This window comes from Pteronotus mesoamericanus, unplaced genomic scaffold, assembly GCF_021234165.1.
Source record: "Pteronotus mesoamericanus isolate MK-2021 breed Mesoamerican mustached bat unplaced genomic scaffold, CSHL_Meso_final contig_173, whole genome shotgun sequence".
Classification (NCBI taxonomy): domain Eukaryota; kingdom Metazoa; phylum Chordata; class Mammalia; order Chiroptera; family Mormoopidae; genus Pteronotus; species Pteronotus mesoamericanus.
Window position 1 is genome coordinate 13,389,035 of NW_026555072.1, and position 21,490 is coordinate 13,410,524.

General features: G+C 33.8%; 2 protein-coding genes across 2 annotated transcripts in view; one reads left to right on the forward strand and one right to left on the reverse strand.

The window, feature by feature from the left end:
* CFAP47 (cilia and flagella associated protein 47) overlaps positions 1-21,490 on the reverse strand; it is a 332,513-nt gene that overhangs the window by 254,035 nt on the left and 56,988 nt on the right. The window contains exons 20-22 of the mRNA XM_054566336.1: positions 20,669-20,813; positions 16,792-16,886; positions 2,192-2,333 (exon numbers count right to left, since the gene is read on the reverse strand). Coding sequence (XP_054422311.1) covers positions 2,192-2,333; positions 16,792-16,886; positions 20,669-20,813 — 382 coding nt within the window. The remainder of the gene's footprint in view (positions 1-2,191; positions 2,334-16,791; positions 16,887-20,668; positions 20,814-21,490) is intronic.
* LOC129065021 (small nuclear ribonucleoprotein E-like) lies at positions 5,408-5,707 on the forward strand. Its single transcript, XM_054566309.1, has one exon. It carries the CDS (start codon positions 5,408-5,410, stop codon positions 5,705-5,707), a length of 300 nt encoding a protein of 99 aa, XP_054422284.1.

A 21,490-nucleotide genomic window follows, 5' to 3' on the forward strand; every position in this document is an offset into this window, starting at 1 on the left:
AGTAAACCTTAAAGTTGGAGAGTGTAAGCTCTCCCACTTTGTTCTTCTTCAAACATGTATTGGCTGGTGTGGGTCTTTTGTCTTTCCATATAAACTTTGAATCAGTCTGTCAATATCCACAAAATAACTTGCTGAGAATCTAATTGGGATTGACTTAAATCTCTAGATCAAGTTGGAAAGACCTGCCATCTTGACAACAGTATCTTCCCCTAAATGAACATGAAATATCACTTCACATCTTCATTTATTTAATTCTTCTTTGATTCCTTTCATTAGAGTTTCATAAGTTTCTTCATATAGGTCTTGTAAATACTTTGTTAACTAAGTGCCTCATTTTGGAGGCTGCTAATGTAAATGGTATTTTGTATTTAATTTCGAAATCCATTTGTTCATTGCTAGACTCTAGGAAAGCAATTGACTTTTGGATATTAACCTTGTATCCTGAAACCTTAATAGAGTTCCAAGAGATTTTTTAATAAATTCTTTTAGATTGTCTACATAGACAATCACCTGTAGAAAAAAAAATAGTTTATTCCTGCCTTTCTAATCTGTTTAAATAATTCGTAAGTTTCAAATTGCACATTGTGAGCTGTGTGATAAAATTCTGTGGCCTCCCATTCCATTCTTCCCGAGACATGAATCATCCCTTTGTCCAGCATCTCCATGCTGTATCCTCTCCAAGCCTGCTAGTCACTAAGTAGCCATCTTGATCAGCAGATTGACTGTCACAGTGTCACATTGCTTGTGTTCACCTAACTCCTAATTTTACTTAATAATGCCTCATTCACATAACTTTCATTACAGTATTTTGTTACAATTGTTCTATTTCATCATTAGTTATTGTTGTTAATCTCCTGTGCTGAATTTATAAATTAAACTTTATCATAGGCATAGATCTACAGAAAAAAACACTATGTGTGTGTGTGTGTGTAATGAAAAGAAAGTGAAAAAAGGAAAGAATCTAAATACTTCTGATTATGGTTAAGTAATCTATAAGAGACACTCAGTGGATGAAATATTCTGCAGTACTTACCGGTCTTAATTTATATATTTAATAAGGGTTTTGTAACATCCAAGTAGAACTATATTAAGAACAAACAAAACAATGGGGGGGAGGGTTGAATGTGGGAGGTGGGGGTGGGTAGGGCAGGGATGGGGAGAGTGATGGGGGGAAATGGGGACAACTGTAATTGAACAACAATAAACAAAAAGACTGAACAGATTTCAACTTAACACAGGCAGTAAGACCCCAACTAAGTTAAAAAATAAACTAATAAAAGCAAAGTATAGAACAAAAGAAAAATACAAAAATATTAATAATAGTGTGTTCTAAATATTCACTTGCAGATGACATTTACTGTGTTTCTACATTTTCCAATTTTCCATAATGATGAAACATTAATTTAACTTCATGGAGCCTCCCAACCAGCTGTGAAATTCTTAATTCTGTATTTTAAATGGGAGTAAAATAAATCTTTATATGGTATATGCTACTTTAATGAGGCTTCTCTTACTAGGTACAAGTGTAATTATTAGCTGATCACTATTTTATTATTGAGAACTTAATGTCAGAACTATAAAAACAAAATATAGTGTAATATAGACTAAACTTATCTTTTCTGAAAAATATTCAGTACTTAAGCATATATTATAAACAGCAAAGCCAGAGCTTTTAAAAAGTACATTTTGTGGAGTACATTGGTTTTATACTTGAATATTTGGAGAAAGCAAGTAAATAAATATTCAACTAATATTTCAAAATTTTAATATACTTATCTTTCTTTACATGTAGTTAGTCCTTTAGTAACCTATCCCTATGATAAAAATATTTTTAACGTAAAATTTCCTTCCTTTCATTTTATATTCAATGTTTTTATTTTAATGATTTAAATATTAATATAATCATTTAAAAACTGTCAACACAGTGAATACAGTACTAAACTGACCTTTTTTTAAAAAAATTACATCCTTTTGTTAAAGCAAGGGTCACTCATTGGAGACTATATCCATGCTGTTATCAAAATTCAGATTCACAGACTCAAAATGTAAGTGAAACATAGCAATCACAGCTGTTTTACTTTCTAACATTTATATTTTTTAAAAATATCATATTCTGATTTTTTAAACTTTTAGGTACTTAAGTGTAAATGTTTGGTTTATGCACATCACTTGAATGTTTCATATTACATACCAACAGCTTGAACATAACATGGTTGAATCAGTGGTACTGTGTTTGGAGATATAGGAGAGTTTAACAAATGATATTCAGTGTAAAGTTCTGAAGATTCGTAGAAATTAATTCGAACTTGAAAGACAAAGTCATACACTCTCACCTGACAGACAAAAAATAGATTACATCTGTGACTATTTTGCTATAAAAATTGTGATAATTTTATTGTATATACATAAAATGTACAATGTGATTATTTGATATACATATATACACATAATGAAATAGCACCACAATCAAGCTAATTAACATATCCAGTACCTCACACAGTCACCTTCTTCTTGTCTTATTTTTTGTGATGAGAACACTTAGGATCTACCCTCTTAGCAAATTTCAAGTATAAAGCATAGTATTGTTATCACAACTATTATATTACCCAGCAATCTTACCTCTGAGTATTCATCCTAAGGAAATGAAATCAGGACCTCAAAGAGGTACCTGCATTATATTTATTACAGCATTATTCATAATAGTCAAGATATGAAAATAACCTAAATGCCCATGAAAGGATGAATGGATGATGAAAATGTGATATGTACATGCAATGGAATATTTTTAAGCTTTAAAAATAGAATAATATCCTGTCATTTTCAACAACAAGGATGGACCTGAAGGACATTATGCCAAGCAAAATAAGTCAAACAGAGAAAGACAAATACCATAAGACCTCACTTATATGTGGAATCTAACATAGTCAAACTCACGGAAGCTGAGAGTAAAATGGCAGTTACCAGGGGTTGCGGGGAGGGAGAAATGGGGGGATGTTGCTCAAGAGGTACGAAGACTCAGTTATTCAAGATGAATAACTTCTGGAAAGCTAACAAAATACTATGGATTTAGCAAAATAGCAGTTTTAAGAAAGACAGCTTCAGCCCTGATGAGTGTGGCTCGGTTAGGCATCATTCCACCATGCAGAAGGTTGCGTGTTTGATTCCTGCTCAGGGCACATGCCTGGATTGTAGCTTCGGTCGCCGGTCAGGGCACATACAGAAGCAACCAGTCGATGTTTCTCTCTCACATCAATGTTCCTCTCCCTCTCTTTCTGCCTCCCTCCCCTCCCTCTAAAAATTAATAAATAAAACCTTTTAAAAAGAGTTTCAAAAAGAAAATTATTTTGTAATATTGAAAGTACATTTTTCAAAATAAGACTTGGTTTATTTTTCATGACTCCAAAACTAAATCGTAAAAATAATAAATAGAGTTTAGAAATGACTATTAATTCAAAATGGAACAAAGACATAAATATAAAATCTAAACATATAAACTTTGTAATAAGAAAATGTAGGGAAAAAATCTGTTATCCCTATTAAATATCAAAGATTTCTTAAATGCAATACCAAAAAATCATCTATAAAATGAAAAATTATTAAACTGTAATTTGGTAAAATTAAGAACATCTGTTTTCTGAAAGATGTTAAGAAAATAAAATTACAAGCTAAACACACATTCCTGATAGAAAAAAAATCCAATTTGTATTCAAAATATCTAAACAACACACAAAGATCAATGAAAAACAAAGTATCTAATGGAAAACTAGGTAAAAGTTTTAAAAAGACAATTCATAACAGAATCTATACATATAATATATTATTACATGAAAAGATGTTTTAACAACATCCAGCATTAAGGAAATGCAAATTGAAATCAAAGGAGATAACACTTCACACTTATCACAATGGCTTAAACAAAAATGACACATTGCAGGACATTTGGTCCTATGCAAAACATACATGGAGGCATTTTGCCCACAATAAAACGTCCTTAAAATTTGGTCCTGTCTGAAACATCTATGCATAGGCAAAATCCCTGGGTTCAAATAACCTGTAACATTTATTTCTATTTTTGGTTTACAGAAGTAATACATAAAAAGTACTATCATGCTTTATTCATTCAATAATTGCATTGTGGATGTATTACCAATAATAACCTTTCTTGCCATGGAAGCCTAGCTGGTCATGGTGCTTGGGGTTCAGTAGGTGAGTCAAGGTTCAAATCTTGAAGAAGGGGATTTATAAAAACTATGGACCATATGTCTTCTAATTAAATGACATTACCAAGTGCTGATAAAGATATGAGCACCTAATACATTTGTACATTGCTGATGGAATGCAAAATTTTATAGTCATTTTGGAAAATAGTTTTTGAGTTTCTTATAAAATTAAATATTTACTTAACATGAGACCCAGAGCTCCCAATCCTAGGTATTTACCAGAAAGAAATGAAAACTTATTCATATAAAAACCTGCATGCAAATGTTTATTGTGGCCTTATTAATAATTACCAAAACATGAAAACAAACCTAATTCCCTCCAAATCGTAAATGGATAACAAACTTTGATAGTTCCATACAAGAATATTTTTTAACAATAAAATGAAATGAACTACTGTTACACATAATAATATGGATGAATTTCAAATGTGTTATTCTAAGTAAGAGACACCACACTAAAAATGCAACATACCTTATTATTTCATTTGTATAATATACAAGTGAAAAGACTAAATTATACAAACAAAACGAGATCAGTGTCTGCCACGAATTGAAGGTGGGGAAGAGGCTGACTTACATGGAGGCACAAGAAAAATTTAGGGAAGGTGATCAAACTGTTCTCTATATTGATTTTCGTATTTGCTATAAAACTGTATAATTTGCCAATCCTCATACAACACAGAGAATTTTACTGCGTCACAATTTCAAAAATAAGTGAAATGAAGTTAAATCTATTCTTTAGCTCTGATTTTTATATATCTGGATTCAAAATCTAAATCAGACTAATATTATACAGAGCTAGTCAGGATGAGTCATAGAAAAACAAATACTTAGAGTTTCATAACATCTTGAGAATTATATAGTGGTAGCCCTCACTTTTAAAAGAAGTCTCTGTGACTTCTGGCGTCTTCATTTAAAAGTGAACGACAAGTTTGCATGACATTACAAGTTTGCATCAAGGAGAAGCAACAGTGACAATTTTGATGTTTAGGGTCTACACCAAAATGAAAGGAGAGGGTAACATCAACCAAATGGTTGATCAGAACTCTGGAAAATAGTCAAAGTTTTAGAGCAACCAAGTGAACACTGAATCAAGAAGAAAACAACTTAAAATATTAGGAAAGTAACTCTGGAAGTAGCTTTCTGTGGTAGTGTGTACGTTAGTGTGGTCTCTGTCAGTTTCCACCATGGTGTGCTGTGGCCAAGGCCAAAAAGCGAAGAAAATGATGGTGCAGCCCATCAACCTCATCTTCAGATACTTGCAAAATAAATCTTGGATTCAGGTGTGGCTTTATAAGCAAGTGAATATGTGGATAAAGGGCTGTATCATTGGCTTGGACAAGTATATAAACCTCGTATTTGTTGATGCAGAAGAGATTGATTCTAAAACAAAGTCAAGAAAACAACTGGGTGCAATCATGCTAAAAGGAGATACTATTGCTCTGCTCCAATGCTCTACAGTGTCTCCAACTAGAAATGACTCATGAAGTGAGAAATGGTTGAGGAGGCAGGACAGTCTGTGTTTTTTAGGTGTCCTTTGACTGAAGCTCTTCAAGATTTATTCATATGGCTTTGATTGCCCTTATGTTATTATCAGATGACAATAAATACTATGGGATTGTTTATACTTTAAATAAAATTATCTTATATTATTCTGAAAGAATATTATCTTATTATTCAAGTTTTTTTATATGATACGGACTCATGTTTTAAAGTCAAATACTATATAAAAGTATGTTTCCCAAACCATCATGCTCATCTGATCGTGATGGAAGATGAGTTCCCTATGGAAGAAGCTGAGGCAGAGAGAGGAGAAGGTCAATAAAAACAGAGAAACTGAGAGGCCGGTGTTTATAGACAGGCCCCATATGGATACTGAAATCACTCAGAAAATGAGAGGAGTGGGGCGAAGGGTACTAAATGAGCCTGGCTGGGAAGAAACCATGAAAGGTAAAGAAGACTTAAAAACACAAGGACTTATTTAAGTATAAAGATCCTAGAGGACAGAGGGGAAGATAAAGAAAGCCAGCTGGAGGGAGCTCAGAATTAGTAGGGTGGAGAATCTAGTGAGAGAGGGCTCCACTTTGGGGATGAATGAGATAACGAGTAAACATGATGGACTAACTCCTGACGGTCAGTGGGTATTGAATCTTGACTGTCACTGGGTCCAGTGTTGGGTCCCAAAGTCAGGGATGATAGGAGTGGAAGACTGAAGTAATGGGAGAGGTTTAACACACAGTGTGACTGTGGGCTTTACTTAAGAATGTCTGCTGCTGCTGTTGATTCTGATGATGTTGGTAATGATAATTCAACGTACTGATCTCAACCCCCAGCTGTCTCTTATTTTAAGTATGAGGCCATTCCTCTCCAGAAACATATATATTTTCTAAAATACTGTGTGCTGAATTCACAGAGCTGAGAGTCAGACCCTGCCTTCTCTAACTGCTTATTGCATGTGCATGGGAAGTCATACCGCACTTGCCTTCTCTTAACTCTTATCTTCACAAACAGGTTACCTAAAATATGTTTTTACCTAAGGTAGCCCTGTAATTACTCAGAATGCAAAATTGAGAGGTACCATGATTTCTTCACCCATGTAAGTCTTATACCCTCAACCAAACTGTAAAATACAAGACATCTTTTACACAGCAACTCAGTGGCATGTAGGAAAATAGATGAGTTCTATCATTGTGAAACCACTGAGGTGCCTAATGAAGAGGGGAAACTTGGAAGGTTTTGTGATGTGTGCTATTCTTAGTACTTTTGTAGATGTTGTCATTCAAACACAATAATGCCTCAAGTAGAAAATCATATTCTGATAAAGAAAAGATTTCAGTCCCCCAGCCACTGTTTATAGACAAGAATGCTTAGGACTACAAAAGGGGCAGGTAGCATTCAAATACTTTAATCCTTTTTTTTAAAAGATTTTATTTATTTATTTTTAGACAGTGGGAAAGGGAGGAAGAGAGGGAGAGAAACATCAATGTGTGGTTGTCTCTCGAGCTCCCCCTGCTGGGGACCTGATGGGCAACCCAGGCATGTGCCCTGACTGGGAATTGAACCAGCAACCCTTGGGTTCGCAGGTTGTCACTCAATCCACTGAGCCACACCAGCCAGGGCTCTATTTTAAATCTTTGAAGGATCTTTCCTAGCTCCCTGTAAGAATGACTGTAAATCTGGAATAACCACTGTGAAATGTTTATCCAAAGATTGCATATCCTTAAAGAGTAGAAAAAGGTTGGTGTAAAAAGAAAAGAAGGAACAAGTCTCTCTCATTTTCAAAAGCTTCAGAGAAAATACAGAGCATCAGGCATGGGAGCTGCAGACACCTGGAGGGATGCTGAGCCATGCAGGTAACCACTCTGTGCCGCAGGGCAGAACCTGGGCCATTGTAGCAGGAAAAGGGTAAAAATAGGGAAAGAGCTATACCAGTGCTTTCAAATACAACCTTCTATGGTGATGGAAATGTTCTGCATGTCCAGTAGCCATATATGATACTGAAAACTTGAAAGGTGGCTATTTTGACTGAGAAAATAAAAATTTAATTTTATTTAATTTCGAATAATTAAAGGCTTGACTTAAATGTCCACGTGTAGCTAGTGACTATCACAAGGGAGGCATAACACTAAATACTGGCCCAGAAGACATTGGGTGGCCCACAGGAAAGGAGGGGCTTCGGTGACGGAGTGTAAACAAACCAGACCACCGGATATCAAATGCAACTACAATTGCCCACCAGCACTTTTTATTGTACCCAACCCTGGTGCACCATAGGCAAGAAGGGTTACAACTGGAAATAAATCAAGCCCCTATTGTCGATTTCACATTTTCCCACTACAAAGGTCAACTGGGAGAGGTCCCGCTGGCTACTTACATCTACACACGCACACATACACAAACCCAGACAACTTACTGCCAGCTGTAAATATAGTGAAGTACATTGGAATTAACTGGAAACCAGGTAATCAATCTGCCTCACGGGCACATATCTCACAGAGTGTGCTGTCTCCGCAGGGTTTTTTATGTTCTCATTGTTGGACTGAATTACACTCCAAGACACTAAGTAAGTCTCCCTTTAAAATACCCAGTGAATATAGAACAATTCAAAATCTTAAGCAATACGTAGCACTTCAGAGAACTGTAAGTAGATATTACACATTTTAATTTTAAATCAATTTTTAGAATCCACAACCTAAATATTAAAAAGTAGATTTATAAGATTTTAGTTGTTGACAACATTAAACAGTACATTGGACTCAAAAAATGAAAATAATATTAAATTGCATGTGTATCTTCCCAAAAAGTCATATAACAATTCAATTGGATTACATATTTTTTCTAATTTTTGTTACCCTTAAATTAAATGTTTTTATAGATAAAAGATAACATTAAAAACAATATATTGCACCGTTGTATGATAATATAAAATATAGATTTACTAAGAAAAGATAAAATTTGATCTTGACATACTTAAAAACCTACAGATTAAAATTACTGAACAAATATATTAATTTCCCTAATTGAAAAAAGTGTGTGTGTGTGTGTGTGTGCGCGCGCGTGCGTGCACACGTGCGCATAACTGCATATATGCAAGATGCAGATACTGGGTGAGAGAAAGATGTGCCTTAATGCTTCAAAACACTACCTTGTCACAGAAGATTTATTTTCTTTTTATTTTTGAGTTTTTGTTTTTTATCAAAATTATAAGAGTACACATATGAAAAAACAAAACACAAATAATCCTACAAAGCTTATTTTGAAAATCAGCATTCCCTTCCCTCTATCATTGTATAATCACACACACACACACACACACACACACACACAGTCTCACCCACAAACACACAAATCCTGATGCAATCATTTTCATCTCAATTAGTTCTTTCTTTTATATTTACCTCAACATAGCTAAGTAACTTATATAGGTATAATAAAACAAACCTCAGTAAATTTAAATTTATTTAAATAAGACAAAGTTTATTCTCCAATCACAATTAAATTATATCAGAAATCAATAACAGAAGGAAATTAGGTAAATTAACCAATGGGTGGAAATTAAACAACACATCCTAAATAACGAATGGGTCCAAAAAAATTACATAAATTGTAAAACACTATGATGAATGAAAATGAAAATACAACATAGCAAATGAAAATACAACATAGAAAAACTTTGGGGATGTGGATAAAGCAATGCTTAAAGAGAAATGTATAGCTGTAAAACCCACACAAACAATAAGGAATATCTCAAATCAACCTTTCACCTTAAAAAAAACCAAGAAATAAAAACACTAAACCCAAAGTAAGCAGGAGGAAAGAAATAATAACGTGCAAATGAATGAAATAAGGAATCAAAAACAGTACAGAAAATACTAAAAGTTGAATCTTATAAATATCAACCAAGTTGACAAACCTTGATAAGCTGACCAAGATGAAAAGAGAAGTGATTGAATTTAATAAAATAAGAAATGAAAGAAAAGACATTACCTACATTACAGAAATAAAAATAATAATACTATGAATAATTTATGCCAAAAATTAGATGGTTTAGATAAAACTTCTCAATAGGAAGTAGAAAATTTGACCATCTTCACCTATGAAGTGGGCTATGGTGGTCAAAAAAGGTATACACTTCCAGTCATAAGATAAATAAGTCCTGGAGATACAATATACAGCATAGTGACCACAGTTAACAATACTGTGCTATTTACTCTGAACTTGCTGAAAAGAGTAAATCTTAAAAGTCCTCATCACAAGAAAAATATTTGTAGCTATATGTGGTGTAGAATGTTAGCTAAACTAATGGGGGTGGCCATTTTGCAATATGTACATATATCTAAACATTATATTTTACAACTAAAACTAATACAATACTGCTTGATGATTATATCTCAGTTCAAAAGAGAGAGAGAAACAGAGGTAAACTTGCCTAGATGTACAAGAGAAAACTACTGAGATATAGAATGGGGGAGGGGAACAAAAAGAGAGTAGGGGAGAACTATTGGCCTTAGTTTCCTCAAGCAAAGGCAGAAAACTGACTCCAACAAAACAGAAAGCTACTAAAAGAGAAAACATCAACACTTAAGGAATACTGGGGCACTTCAGAACAAGCAATAGGAAATTAAACCAACATTCAATGGGCTCCATCCAAAGTCAGGCATAAGAAAAAGGAAACTCATGTGAAATATATATGAAATCTAACAGGGAATACAGACAAAGAATTTAGGAATGAGAAACAAGGGAAACCCTCCTTTTGTGAGCCAGATGATACAAATTTTTACAAATAGAAACATATGCAAAAAATTTTTTTAAAGCCTTCCCATGATTTGACCTGACACAGAAATGCTATTTATGTTTAAGAATTGGTATAGCAGATACTTTGTATCAGGTAATGTAATCATGTCACCTCCAATGACATGGATTTAATTTTTTGAGGTGTCATGTACAGTTTATTATCTGTTTTATACAAGACAATGTTTTCCAGTAGTCTACAAATTCCTGAAAAAAATGCCATCTTTTTCTTTCTTTCCATTTTATTATGGGATTTTATTGTATTTGCTTCTACAGATATCGTGGTAAATATAATTAAAGGCCTAAGCATCTACAAAGTATTCCCCAAGTAAACTTAATCCCAGAAGAAACAAATTGTGACTGTAAACTTCTTTTTGTGCATATGGAAAATGGAACATAAAATAGATTATACAATATGGTAATTGACATTTTGATGTTTGCAAATTTATTAAATTGAAAATTTTGAACACTACTGACTAGGAGGAAAGTAAAAAAACCTAAAGAATAGATATGAGAATCCTGTGTCTAGAGGCTAAAGGAATATATATTATTCTTTATTATGCCTGGATTCCTAACATGACATTATGAAGGCCAGTAGGCCAGGAGGCTGAGAACCTAGCATTGTATGGACCTTGAGAAGTCACCTAGCCTCACTGTGCGTCAGCTTCTATGATGAGAAAGGGGAAACATCTACATGCTTGTCATATTGGACTTATGTGAAAATAAAGTGATATTGGATATGAGGGCACTTTACAGACCCTAAGTCCTATATAATTATCAATAAAGGGACTGTTATTTAAAAAGAAATAATAAGTAAATAGATCTATAACAACCAAACAAATTAGTAGCTTAAACAATATGACACAAAAAAAGTACAGGACAAGATGTTGAAATATATCAATAATTTAAAGAAGAATTAATATAGTCCACAAATTATGTCAAAAATAAGAAAGAGAAGAACGCTTCTCACTTCATTCTAAGAAGCAACTATTACTCTGCTATCAAAACCAAAGATAGCTTAAGGAAACAAAAATATAGAGCAGTCTTCCTTATGATGTACCTGCAAAATCACTCATCAAAATACTAGAAAACTGAATCCAGAAATATATACAAAGGACTACACTCCATGACTAAGTGGGATTTATCCCGGGAATGCAACCTTGATGTAACATACACAAAGCAATCCGTATAAGGTAACATATATCAATAAACGGCAAAATCATGTGATCATTAAAATTGATGTTTAAAAAAATGACAAAATCCAACGTTCTTTCATGATCAACGTACTCAACTAGAAAAAGAAGAGCATTTCCTCAACCCGATACAGGAAATCTACAGAAAAAAAAAAAACAACCCAACATTGCTAGCACCAAATTTAAAAGTAAAAGGACACTTTCCTGTAAAATAAGGAAAAAGATAAAATATTTGCTCTCACTCACTACTTACACTCAATTTTGTACTGGAGGTTCTAAAATTCAGGCAGTAGAAATTAAAGAGCACCCTAATTGGCGGATGGCATGTTCCCTCTCTCTCTCTCTTTTTTTTTAAGATTTCGTGAATTTATTTTTAGAGAGAGGGGAAGGGAGGAAGAAAGAGAGGGAGAGAAACATCAATGTGAGGCAGAAACATCGACTGGTTGCCTCTTGCACATCCCCAACCAGAACTGAACTCAGACCATTTGTCTTCCAGGACAATGCCCAACCCACTGAGTGACGCCAGCCAGGGTGGCATGTTTTTGTATATAGAAAATTCTAGGGAATCTACTAACAGACTTCTAGAACTAATGAATAAGTTCGACATGCTTGCACAATACTAGATCAATATTTAAAACTGAGTTTTCTATACACTTGGCATGAAAAATTTGAAAATAAGATAAAATAATTCCATTTACAATAGCATCAAAAGTAATTATTTACAAAGAAATTAATAAAGAAATGGGAAATTTATACACTGAAAACTATAAAACATTGTTAAAGAAGACCTAGATAAATGAAAAAATAGTCTATTTTCATGGATTATAAAAAGACTTAATATTGTTAAAATGGCAGTACTCCTCAAATAGATCTACAGATGTTTTATCAATTATATCAAATTCCCTGCTGGATTTTTTGCAGTAAATGACAAGGTAATCCTAAAATAAATTTTTATGGAAATTCATGGAACACAAATGAGCCAAAAATATAATTGAAGGCAAATAAAACTGATGAATTCACATTTTCCAATTTCAAAAATTACTACAAAGCTATAGTAATGAAGACATTGTGTTACTGGAATAAGGACAGACATATATCTATTGAATAGAATTGAAAGTCCAGAGACAAACTGTTATATCTATGTTTACTTGATTTTAGACAAGAGTGCCAAGAGAATTTAATGGGGTAACGTAATCTTTTCAATAAACAGTCCTGGGAGAAAAGGACATCACTTGCAAAAGAATAAAGGCGGCCATTTACCTCATACCACACACAAACAAAACTCAAAATGGATCATAGGCTAAATGTAAGAGCTAATACTATAAAACTCTTAAAGCAAACACAGAAATCTTCACGATTTGGGTTAGATAATAGGTTCTTTGATATAAAACCAAAAAGCACCAGTGACAAAAGAAAAATAAATATATTGGACTTCTGTCATGTGTCTTTTATATTAGCAAACAATAATGCCCATAGTAAAGAAGAAAAGAGAGCATGGTGCCATAGTAACATATAAGCTTTCCACTACAACCCCAAGGTCAAGAATAATGCAGGATATCTGACAGCTGCCTAATAAATATTTCTGAACGGTGACTACTAATAGAATTATAAATTGATAAAAGTTTTGTGGTAGCAATTTGGATATATTGATATGTACCAATAACTAAAATGCACATACCCTTTTCCTTGTCAATTCCCATTTGAAGTATCCAAAAGAAACAAGAGAACAAGTTCTCCAGAAGTTAATATACAGGTTTATTCACTGCAACTTAATTCATTCATTGAATTGATACTTATCAACTGCTTGATGTGTTCTAAAAAATATACTAATGCTACAAATATAATGTTGAACTAGAATATATGTTTTCTCCTCCTTTGAATATTATGATTTGTGGCATATAGGTATATAACTAGATTTAAAAATTTACATATATTCAGGGTTAAAATTTGTGTTAAATTAGTACTAGAGAGGTATTTCCCAACATAGACTTAAAACACTATATTGCTTCACAGAAAATCAGGAATAAGATAAGCCAAAAATAATAATTTGACCTTGTTCTCAAAATTCTATACAATGTATTATTAAAAATAGGTAAAATTTATAATTATTAAATGGAAGAGATAAACAATCATATTTGCAGTCTACAAGAGTATTCCTGAAAAATCTAAAACAAATTGAATGATAATTAAACGTAAAGTTTAAAGTAAAATAGGCAGTTTTATACCACATCAATATCATTTGTTTTCAACATATAGAAGAACATAAAAATAGATAAAACCTGAACTTTGCTGAGGAGCATAAAATGCTTTCACAAAATAAGAGGCATATCTCATTTCTGAGTAGAAAGCTCAGTTTTATAGAAAAATCACTTCTCTCTAAATTTTAATTTAAGGCAACACAAATCAAACACCCATAGAACTTCTAGGCATAAACTTGTGAAATGATTCTGGATTTATCAGAAAAAATAAAACAAAAAAATGGCTAATTACCTTTGGAAGAAAAGAACAGAGACTACTTATCCTACCAGAGAGTTAACAGAATTTTAGCAGTTCAAACAGGGCCAAATTACTAGCAAATGAATCATTACTGTGGTAGGGCGGTTTGTTATACAAAAAGAATCAGAGAAATGCAAGTAAAAATGCATCTTTCACCTATCAAACTGACTGAACTTTATATAAGCATACATATATAATTGATGCACTCTCATTGTACAAAGAAAGAAGACAATGAACAACCTTTTTACATTTTTACTGGTGGATAATATAACTGGCATAACCTTTCTGGAAGCAACTTGGCAATACATATCAACAGCCTAAAATATGTGCATAGTTTGACCCAACTATTCAACTCCTACAAAAATATAATGAAAACACACAATGTGAAAGCAAACCTTTGTCTACAAGGATGTCTGTTACAGTATCATTTATAGAAACAAAAAAATGCAATAATCTTAAGTGTACAGTAAGAAGGATTAGTTAAGTAACTACTCATAGCATAGCCATAAAATATAATATTCATCCCTAAAATAATAAATTGTATTTAGAATACTTAATGACACAAAAAGCAATTCATAACATTTGAATTGATAAATGTAATAAAAATATAGGTTGAAAATAGTTCATAAAGTATTATTTCATTACAATGATAGCTGTAGAAATATAGGTACACAGATAGAGGAAGTGGGAAAAACAGAGACACCCCAAAATACAACCAGGAGCCACTGTAAAGTATTATAGTTTATTTGTTTATATGTTCTGTCTGCTTTTCTAAACTTCCCATTTAATTTTAGCTATAAACTTTAATAATCAGGAAGAGAATGTCATCGATATGCAAGATTACAATATAAGTTGTTGCAGGCAAAATTTGCAATTGGTTAGGGTATGTAAGACTTGAGGAGGCTTTAAAAGATACTGGAATACTGGAAAAATTTTAAAAAATCCTCTGAATATCTTCAAATAATTTAATTACGCTTTTTCTAAATTAGAAAGACAAATTAGAGACTGTATTATTCAATAAATAATTGTAATACCCCAATGGTATTTCATGCACTTTAAAATCCTTGCTGAAATGGTTAAAAGAAAACCTAAATAATATTTGTATTGTGATAGCCTATATTAAGCCAAAAAATATTCGTTAGATGATTTTCAAAACAGCAAAGATGTTCTCTCTCTTCTTGAAAACTTGCTAAACAGTATCTATTTAAATAACACTGTTCATTAATGTACATGAGTAATTATTTTACAAAAAGCCTATGGTGAATATAGTATAGTATACATCTTATCACACTTAATGTTGTGTATAAGATACAAAAATTTTCATTTTCTTTAATGTCAGAAAAGTAGCCTTTGCTACTTCATCCTTTATGCTAAAACTAGAACACACACAGGAGTGAACTCTGTAGGCAATATCATTCCATGGGAATCATTCATGCACAGAGCCCACAAAACAGAGCCCAACTACTGTATTGTACTTAGGAAGACAAAATTATCCTTAGCATTTTCCTAAAACTTAAAATGTCCTCAAAGTTTCTTTACTCTTTCTTCCTAAAAGCTAAATAAAGCTATTATTGTTCCTAAAAGAAAATTTCAATCTCAGTAAACTATGCAGTTGAGTATCATTATTAATATATAAACTATTAAAGATAGCACTTTGCATTTAATACCCTTTCTTATTGTGCTATTAATTATTTTCACTTAGTTCAGTACCATCATTAATAAATAGACTATTAAAGATAGCACTTAGCATTCAATACCCTTTCTTACTGTGTTATTAATTATTTTTACTTAGTTCATTCTGTTCATATTGGATACAAGGAAGGCATCATGCTAGTCATGTTGGAATACCAAAAAAAAAAATGTTTTGACATAGTTCTAGATTCTAATTGCCATATAGAAGTTTGATTCTTGTTTGGGAAGAGGTAGCACAATGCCTTCACTAACATGGGCAGAGAGAAGCTCTCTCCTTGGCACTTCTCTCACAGAACCTCTGAGGGAAAAATATACTAGAAATTTTCCCTGAAATTTTGCCAGTGCTATCCTTTCCTCCCTAAGTGCATTCCAGGAAAGGCGTTTTCTAGGATAGTTTGTTTACTATTGATGTTGTGGTTTTTAAATCGCTAAACACAAGGTGCACTGTAAAAGGAACCAGTATCATAGTAACTCCTCCTAAATCTTCGTAGCGCATCTATAGTAATTTCAGGTAGTGATTCCAAGACCATTAAGCATACTCCACCTTAAACATAAGTATAAAGGACACACTGGCTCAAATATAAGTGATTTTGGGGTTAGCCCCAACTTGCCTCCCCTTCATACATGTTGTCTCTTGAGTTTTCTAGACAGTATAACTGGGGCAACAAGACCATGGTTTCCTTGGGTGTGTCCTGTGCGCTGCTTGAGACACTCAACAAGCATGAGCCAGACACCTCTAGCAGTGATTTTACTCAATTAAAGGGTACACCCAGGCATGCTCACAAGTGAGAAAAACCTACTACCAAAAGAGCTTAGGTGATCTGTGATAGCTTCTTGGTTACCATTATCTGTAATTCCACCACTCCCCAGTAATGTCAGTAATTGAAACTTGAACTTACTTCATCGGGCGAAAATATCATGCCACCTTCCGTAGATTTCTTTCCCTCTAACTCTACATAATACAGCTTAGGAAATGAAGGGTCTGTGTAGTTCCCTGTACGAAAGGAAAAAGTATATGTAAAAGAAGCCAGATACATATCTATAACACCATTGTTAAATGTGGAAATGCAACACTGAGAAACCCCATCAATGTGTTCATAGCAATCAAAAAAAGCAGTTGCTCTAATATCTGTGCAGGGCTGCTGAGGTAAAGAATTGCTCTAAATACCAAAACTCTAATCAGCAAAACTAATATCTAAACATGGAGCAGACATACATTCAACAGGAAAAACACATCACAGTCCTATTCAGATGAATGTAGAAAGGAATAAAGGTCAAATTTATATAACTGACAGAATCTTGGGTCTGAGAAAGCTGGGAGACACCCTTTCCAGCAAAGACAGAGCAGGGAAGATTTAGACCTCCTCTGATGCCTTGAAGAGTCCACAAAGAAGAGAAACACAATTTTATACATGAAAACATTTTGACAAAATGGAGTAACTCCAGATTAAAAAGGAAAAAAAAAAAGCACTGTGTGATGATACAGAAACAAATGTCCAATAGCAATGCAAACTTCACGTTCAAAAATCATAACCACTTAAATTAACATCTAAAACCATTTCCTGAAAGATCAAAGGTTAGAGTAGAACCTCTGTACTCATCTAGACAAGTTTTAAAACTCTCTTTTCTCCCTAAAGTTTTCAAATTATGCCAAGCAATGACAATAATTTTAATTATCCCTATCCAGAAATGAACTTCAATAACTTCATTCCACCCTCCTTCATCCTACTCAATTTCACTCACCTTGATATATAATGTAAAAACCATTAAACAAATGAACAAAAAATCCATTATGTTTATATAATACAAACATTGTCAGTGCTATGGGAAAAGATGCAGATATTATACAGCAAAGAATATCCACATAGAATGGATGTATGTCTGGAACATAGAAGACATAACACAAATTGATAAGTAAATCAATATTCATAAATATATTTGGAGTATACAAAACATATAGTTTATGAAATACAATAATCCAAGATAGTTTCAATAAATATTTCTTGAGTGCCAACAGTGTGCACAGCACTGTACTGGACAACGCTAACAGAAAACAAGAAGTATAAATATAGTCCTTAATCCCATGGAGCTCACAGTATACTAGGGGAGACAAACAGGTACACAGCCCTTTTTAATACAAGGCGGACATTGGTTAGTTCTATAATAAAAGTACACAATGTCCTAAGGGAGAAAATATTTTTAAAATAATTTCAAAAAACTGGACAGGGGTGAGGAATGGGACTAGTGATCCATAGGACACAGGAGATTGAAGCTAATTTACTATAAAAGGCAGGATCTCAGGCAGCAGGGACAGAAGAAGAGGAAACATCCTGGAAGGGAAGCCCAGTGCCATTGGGAAGAAACACAGAAGAGAATCTGGTGGCGGGACAGGTGACTGGGAAGACAAAATGATGTCACACCCAAATGGATCTCCACCATTCCTCTCCTGTTAAGTCATTATAAAATGATCCTGAAGCTATCATGTAAAGAACCAAGTCTAATTTGCCAACAAAGGGCATTTATGTGTTCAAATATTTATGATAATCAGATATATCTTCAGGGCATTTTAAGTATAAACTTTACTGCAAATTGTTAATTATTAAGATCAGCTTCCATACTTCGTTAGGCCGTATCAGCAGCAGGCTGGTGAGAAACACTGCTATTGGTAACTGGGAAGCAGCAAAGCTTTTTAAGCAGAGGTGTGAGAAGATCTCTGCTTTGAGGAAACTGTGGGATAAGTCTGAGGAGAAAGGTTTGGAGGCAGAGAAAGCATCTGAAAAGATGATGCAGTGGCCTAGACGGGAGGCTTGAGCTAGAGCTAGCAGAATCATGGAGAGAAAGGCACTTTGCAGACAGAGTAGCTCTGCAGAATAACCAAGGAGAGTCTGTGATCTACCGAACAAGGCACATAAAAGTATATGGGCCAGTCAGTGAGAGTGAAGTGTTAAAACCATAAAAGTTTCAACATCTAGATTTTATTTTGAAAAAATGAATATAGATAACATATTTATTTCCTACTGCCTACTGTTACCATTCTGGGCTATTCCAGTCTCCTCAGACACAGGATGCTTACCTAAACCTGCTCCTCCTGCGTTACCTCAACTATGAAGTGTACCTCTAGTCACCTGCCTCTTAGAATCAAAACCCAGGAGTGATTCGACACTTCCTCCTCTTCCCTAATACCCATGTCCACTTGGTAACCAAGTTAGAGCCTTTCTCCCCCTTCCCAAAAGGAAAACTAATGAAGTGTGAGCCTACTCACACCATTGCATGGATGTACATCCTTTAATGGTGCTAATATCTAAACCCTTAGTAACCTCAGTCTCACTCTCCCTTCAGTCCTGGCCTCCATACTGTAGATATCCTGAACTATTTCCATCCTGGCTCATCTCTAGGCTTTTATTTGCAGTCCTTCACATATCCTCTTTTCTTCTGTATCTCCTCCTCATTCTTCAAAATTACACATCAAATTTTCCATAATACCTTTCCTTATTGCTGATTCTTGGCTAGTTTTCCCTAGTACATGCTCCCGTGGCATCACGCACTGACCTGTCTTATAGTATCTACCGTGCTGTATGGCAATAATGGCATTCTTTATCCTCCTCACCTACTGTTATAGGCGGTCTCCATTTGTCACCTAGCTCTAATAGCCATCTTTCTCTGCTCTGTTCTGCTCTGGCCTGACCTCCACAGGCCGATTCAGCTAGGCCCCCTTGCACCTCTGCCTCTGCTTTGGTTCAACCACAGGAAGACACCAGCAGGATATGAATGGGTAAGGGGGATTTATGCCCTCACGTGTGCACTGCTTTGGCTACATTTCTGGCAATGGCTGCATTCCTTTAGAGCTGGAGCTTTTAAAGTGGGCCCATCTTTCATAGTTTCACCACTCACAGGGCTCCAACAATATCCTGCCTCCTCTTGCTCCTTCGGACCCAGAAATAGTAGCAGCTTTCATCCCTTGTTGGTTTCTTTGAACCTGGGTACCACCTCCATAGATAATTCCTTCATTAAACCCTCATCACTTAAGCCCTTTTAGTGAATCATCTGTTTACTAATGAGGCCTTGACTAACAAACTTACTGTTCATTTCTTGAGAAAATGTAAGATATTTTATTATCTTTATAGACTCAAAGTGTAGTATCTGGCCTATAATTGGTATTCAACAAATATTTATTGAAGAAGAAATGACTCAACCAATGCTTAACAAATTTTTTAATAAGGGTCCAAATAGTAAATATTTTAGGTTTTGCAAGCCACATGGTTTCTGTCACAACTACTCAATTCTACAGTTATACCAGGGATGAAGCCATAGACAAAATACAAATAAGTGTGTATGTGTTCTAATAAAACTTTATTTATAAATGCAGGTGTCAGGCCAGATTTGGCCTACAGGTCTTAATACGACAACCCCTGGAGCAAACAAATGAGATGCACTTATAAAAGTGCATATTTTTAAAAACTTAACATAAAAATACCTAATACATGAAGAGACATATAGAGAGAGCTTTCCAAGGACATTTATCTGAAATCCATGAGCAATTAAAATTAGAAATTAATAATTTTATTTTCATTTATAGTATATCCTTATACATAACATACCTAACTTATTATATTAAATCAATGAATATGTACATCAATAAGAAAAACATGCATTGAATCATTAAAAATAGCTAAGAATAATTGCCCTTGATTTACAGTATTTTTTAACATTATACCTTTGAGCAACTTAAAACTGTTTTACTTTTACAATAATATCATTGTAGTATAAAATATATACCTGATCTTTTTTTAAACTTCATTGAAAAATGTTGATGGCCTTCTAGATTAAACTCCACCCTGACACGTGTTATAGTTTTGTTTCTTACTAAAAATGGAATAGTCTGGGTACCACCAACAAAGGTTCCACTGAAGAAAAATACGTTCTAAAAATTAAAAAGATAATGAGAAAGTTGTGTAATAGTTTATGAGAATAATATAAACTAAAAATTATACTGTAAGAGAGTAGATCTTAAAAACAATGTAACTATGTTTGGTGACAGATTCTAAATAGAGTTATTGTGGTAATCATTTTGCAACATATACAAATGAAATCATTATGTTGTACACCTGAAATGAACATAGTGTTATATGTCCATTCTACCTTAATAAAAATTATACTATTATGTTCACCAAAGACATTAACTAGAATACTATATAAAAATTAGTCACATTTTTCTTCCTCCCCCACCTCCTATATGTAATCAGTTAACAAATACCATTAATTCTGCCTCCTTCTTCACTTCTTATCATTAGTGTAACTGTATGAACTTAGTAACTCATCACTTTTCATTTCATTTCTAGATTCCGACTTCCTCCAATTCTCTCCTCAAAAACTAAGTCACAATTAAGCTCACTGAAAATTTGACCACACTGCTTCATGTCTTAAAATTTGATGATTCTCCTCCATCTACAGGAGAGTGTTCAAGTTCATTAGCAGTGTTCACAAAGTTCACCATGACCTTCCTCTGCCTCATGTTCTAGGTTCACCTAGCTTCATTCTCACCCTATCACTTCACACTGCTGCAAGCTCTATGACTTGTCATCTCCAACCAATACCTAA

Bases quoted from the DNA above. Each gene is read 5' to 3' on its own strand.
- LOC129065021 (XM_054566309.1), top strand. From the start codon at position 5,408: ATGGTGTGCTGTGGCCAAGGCCAAAAAGCGAAGAAAATGATGGTGCAG.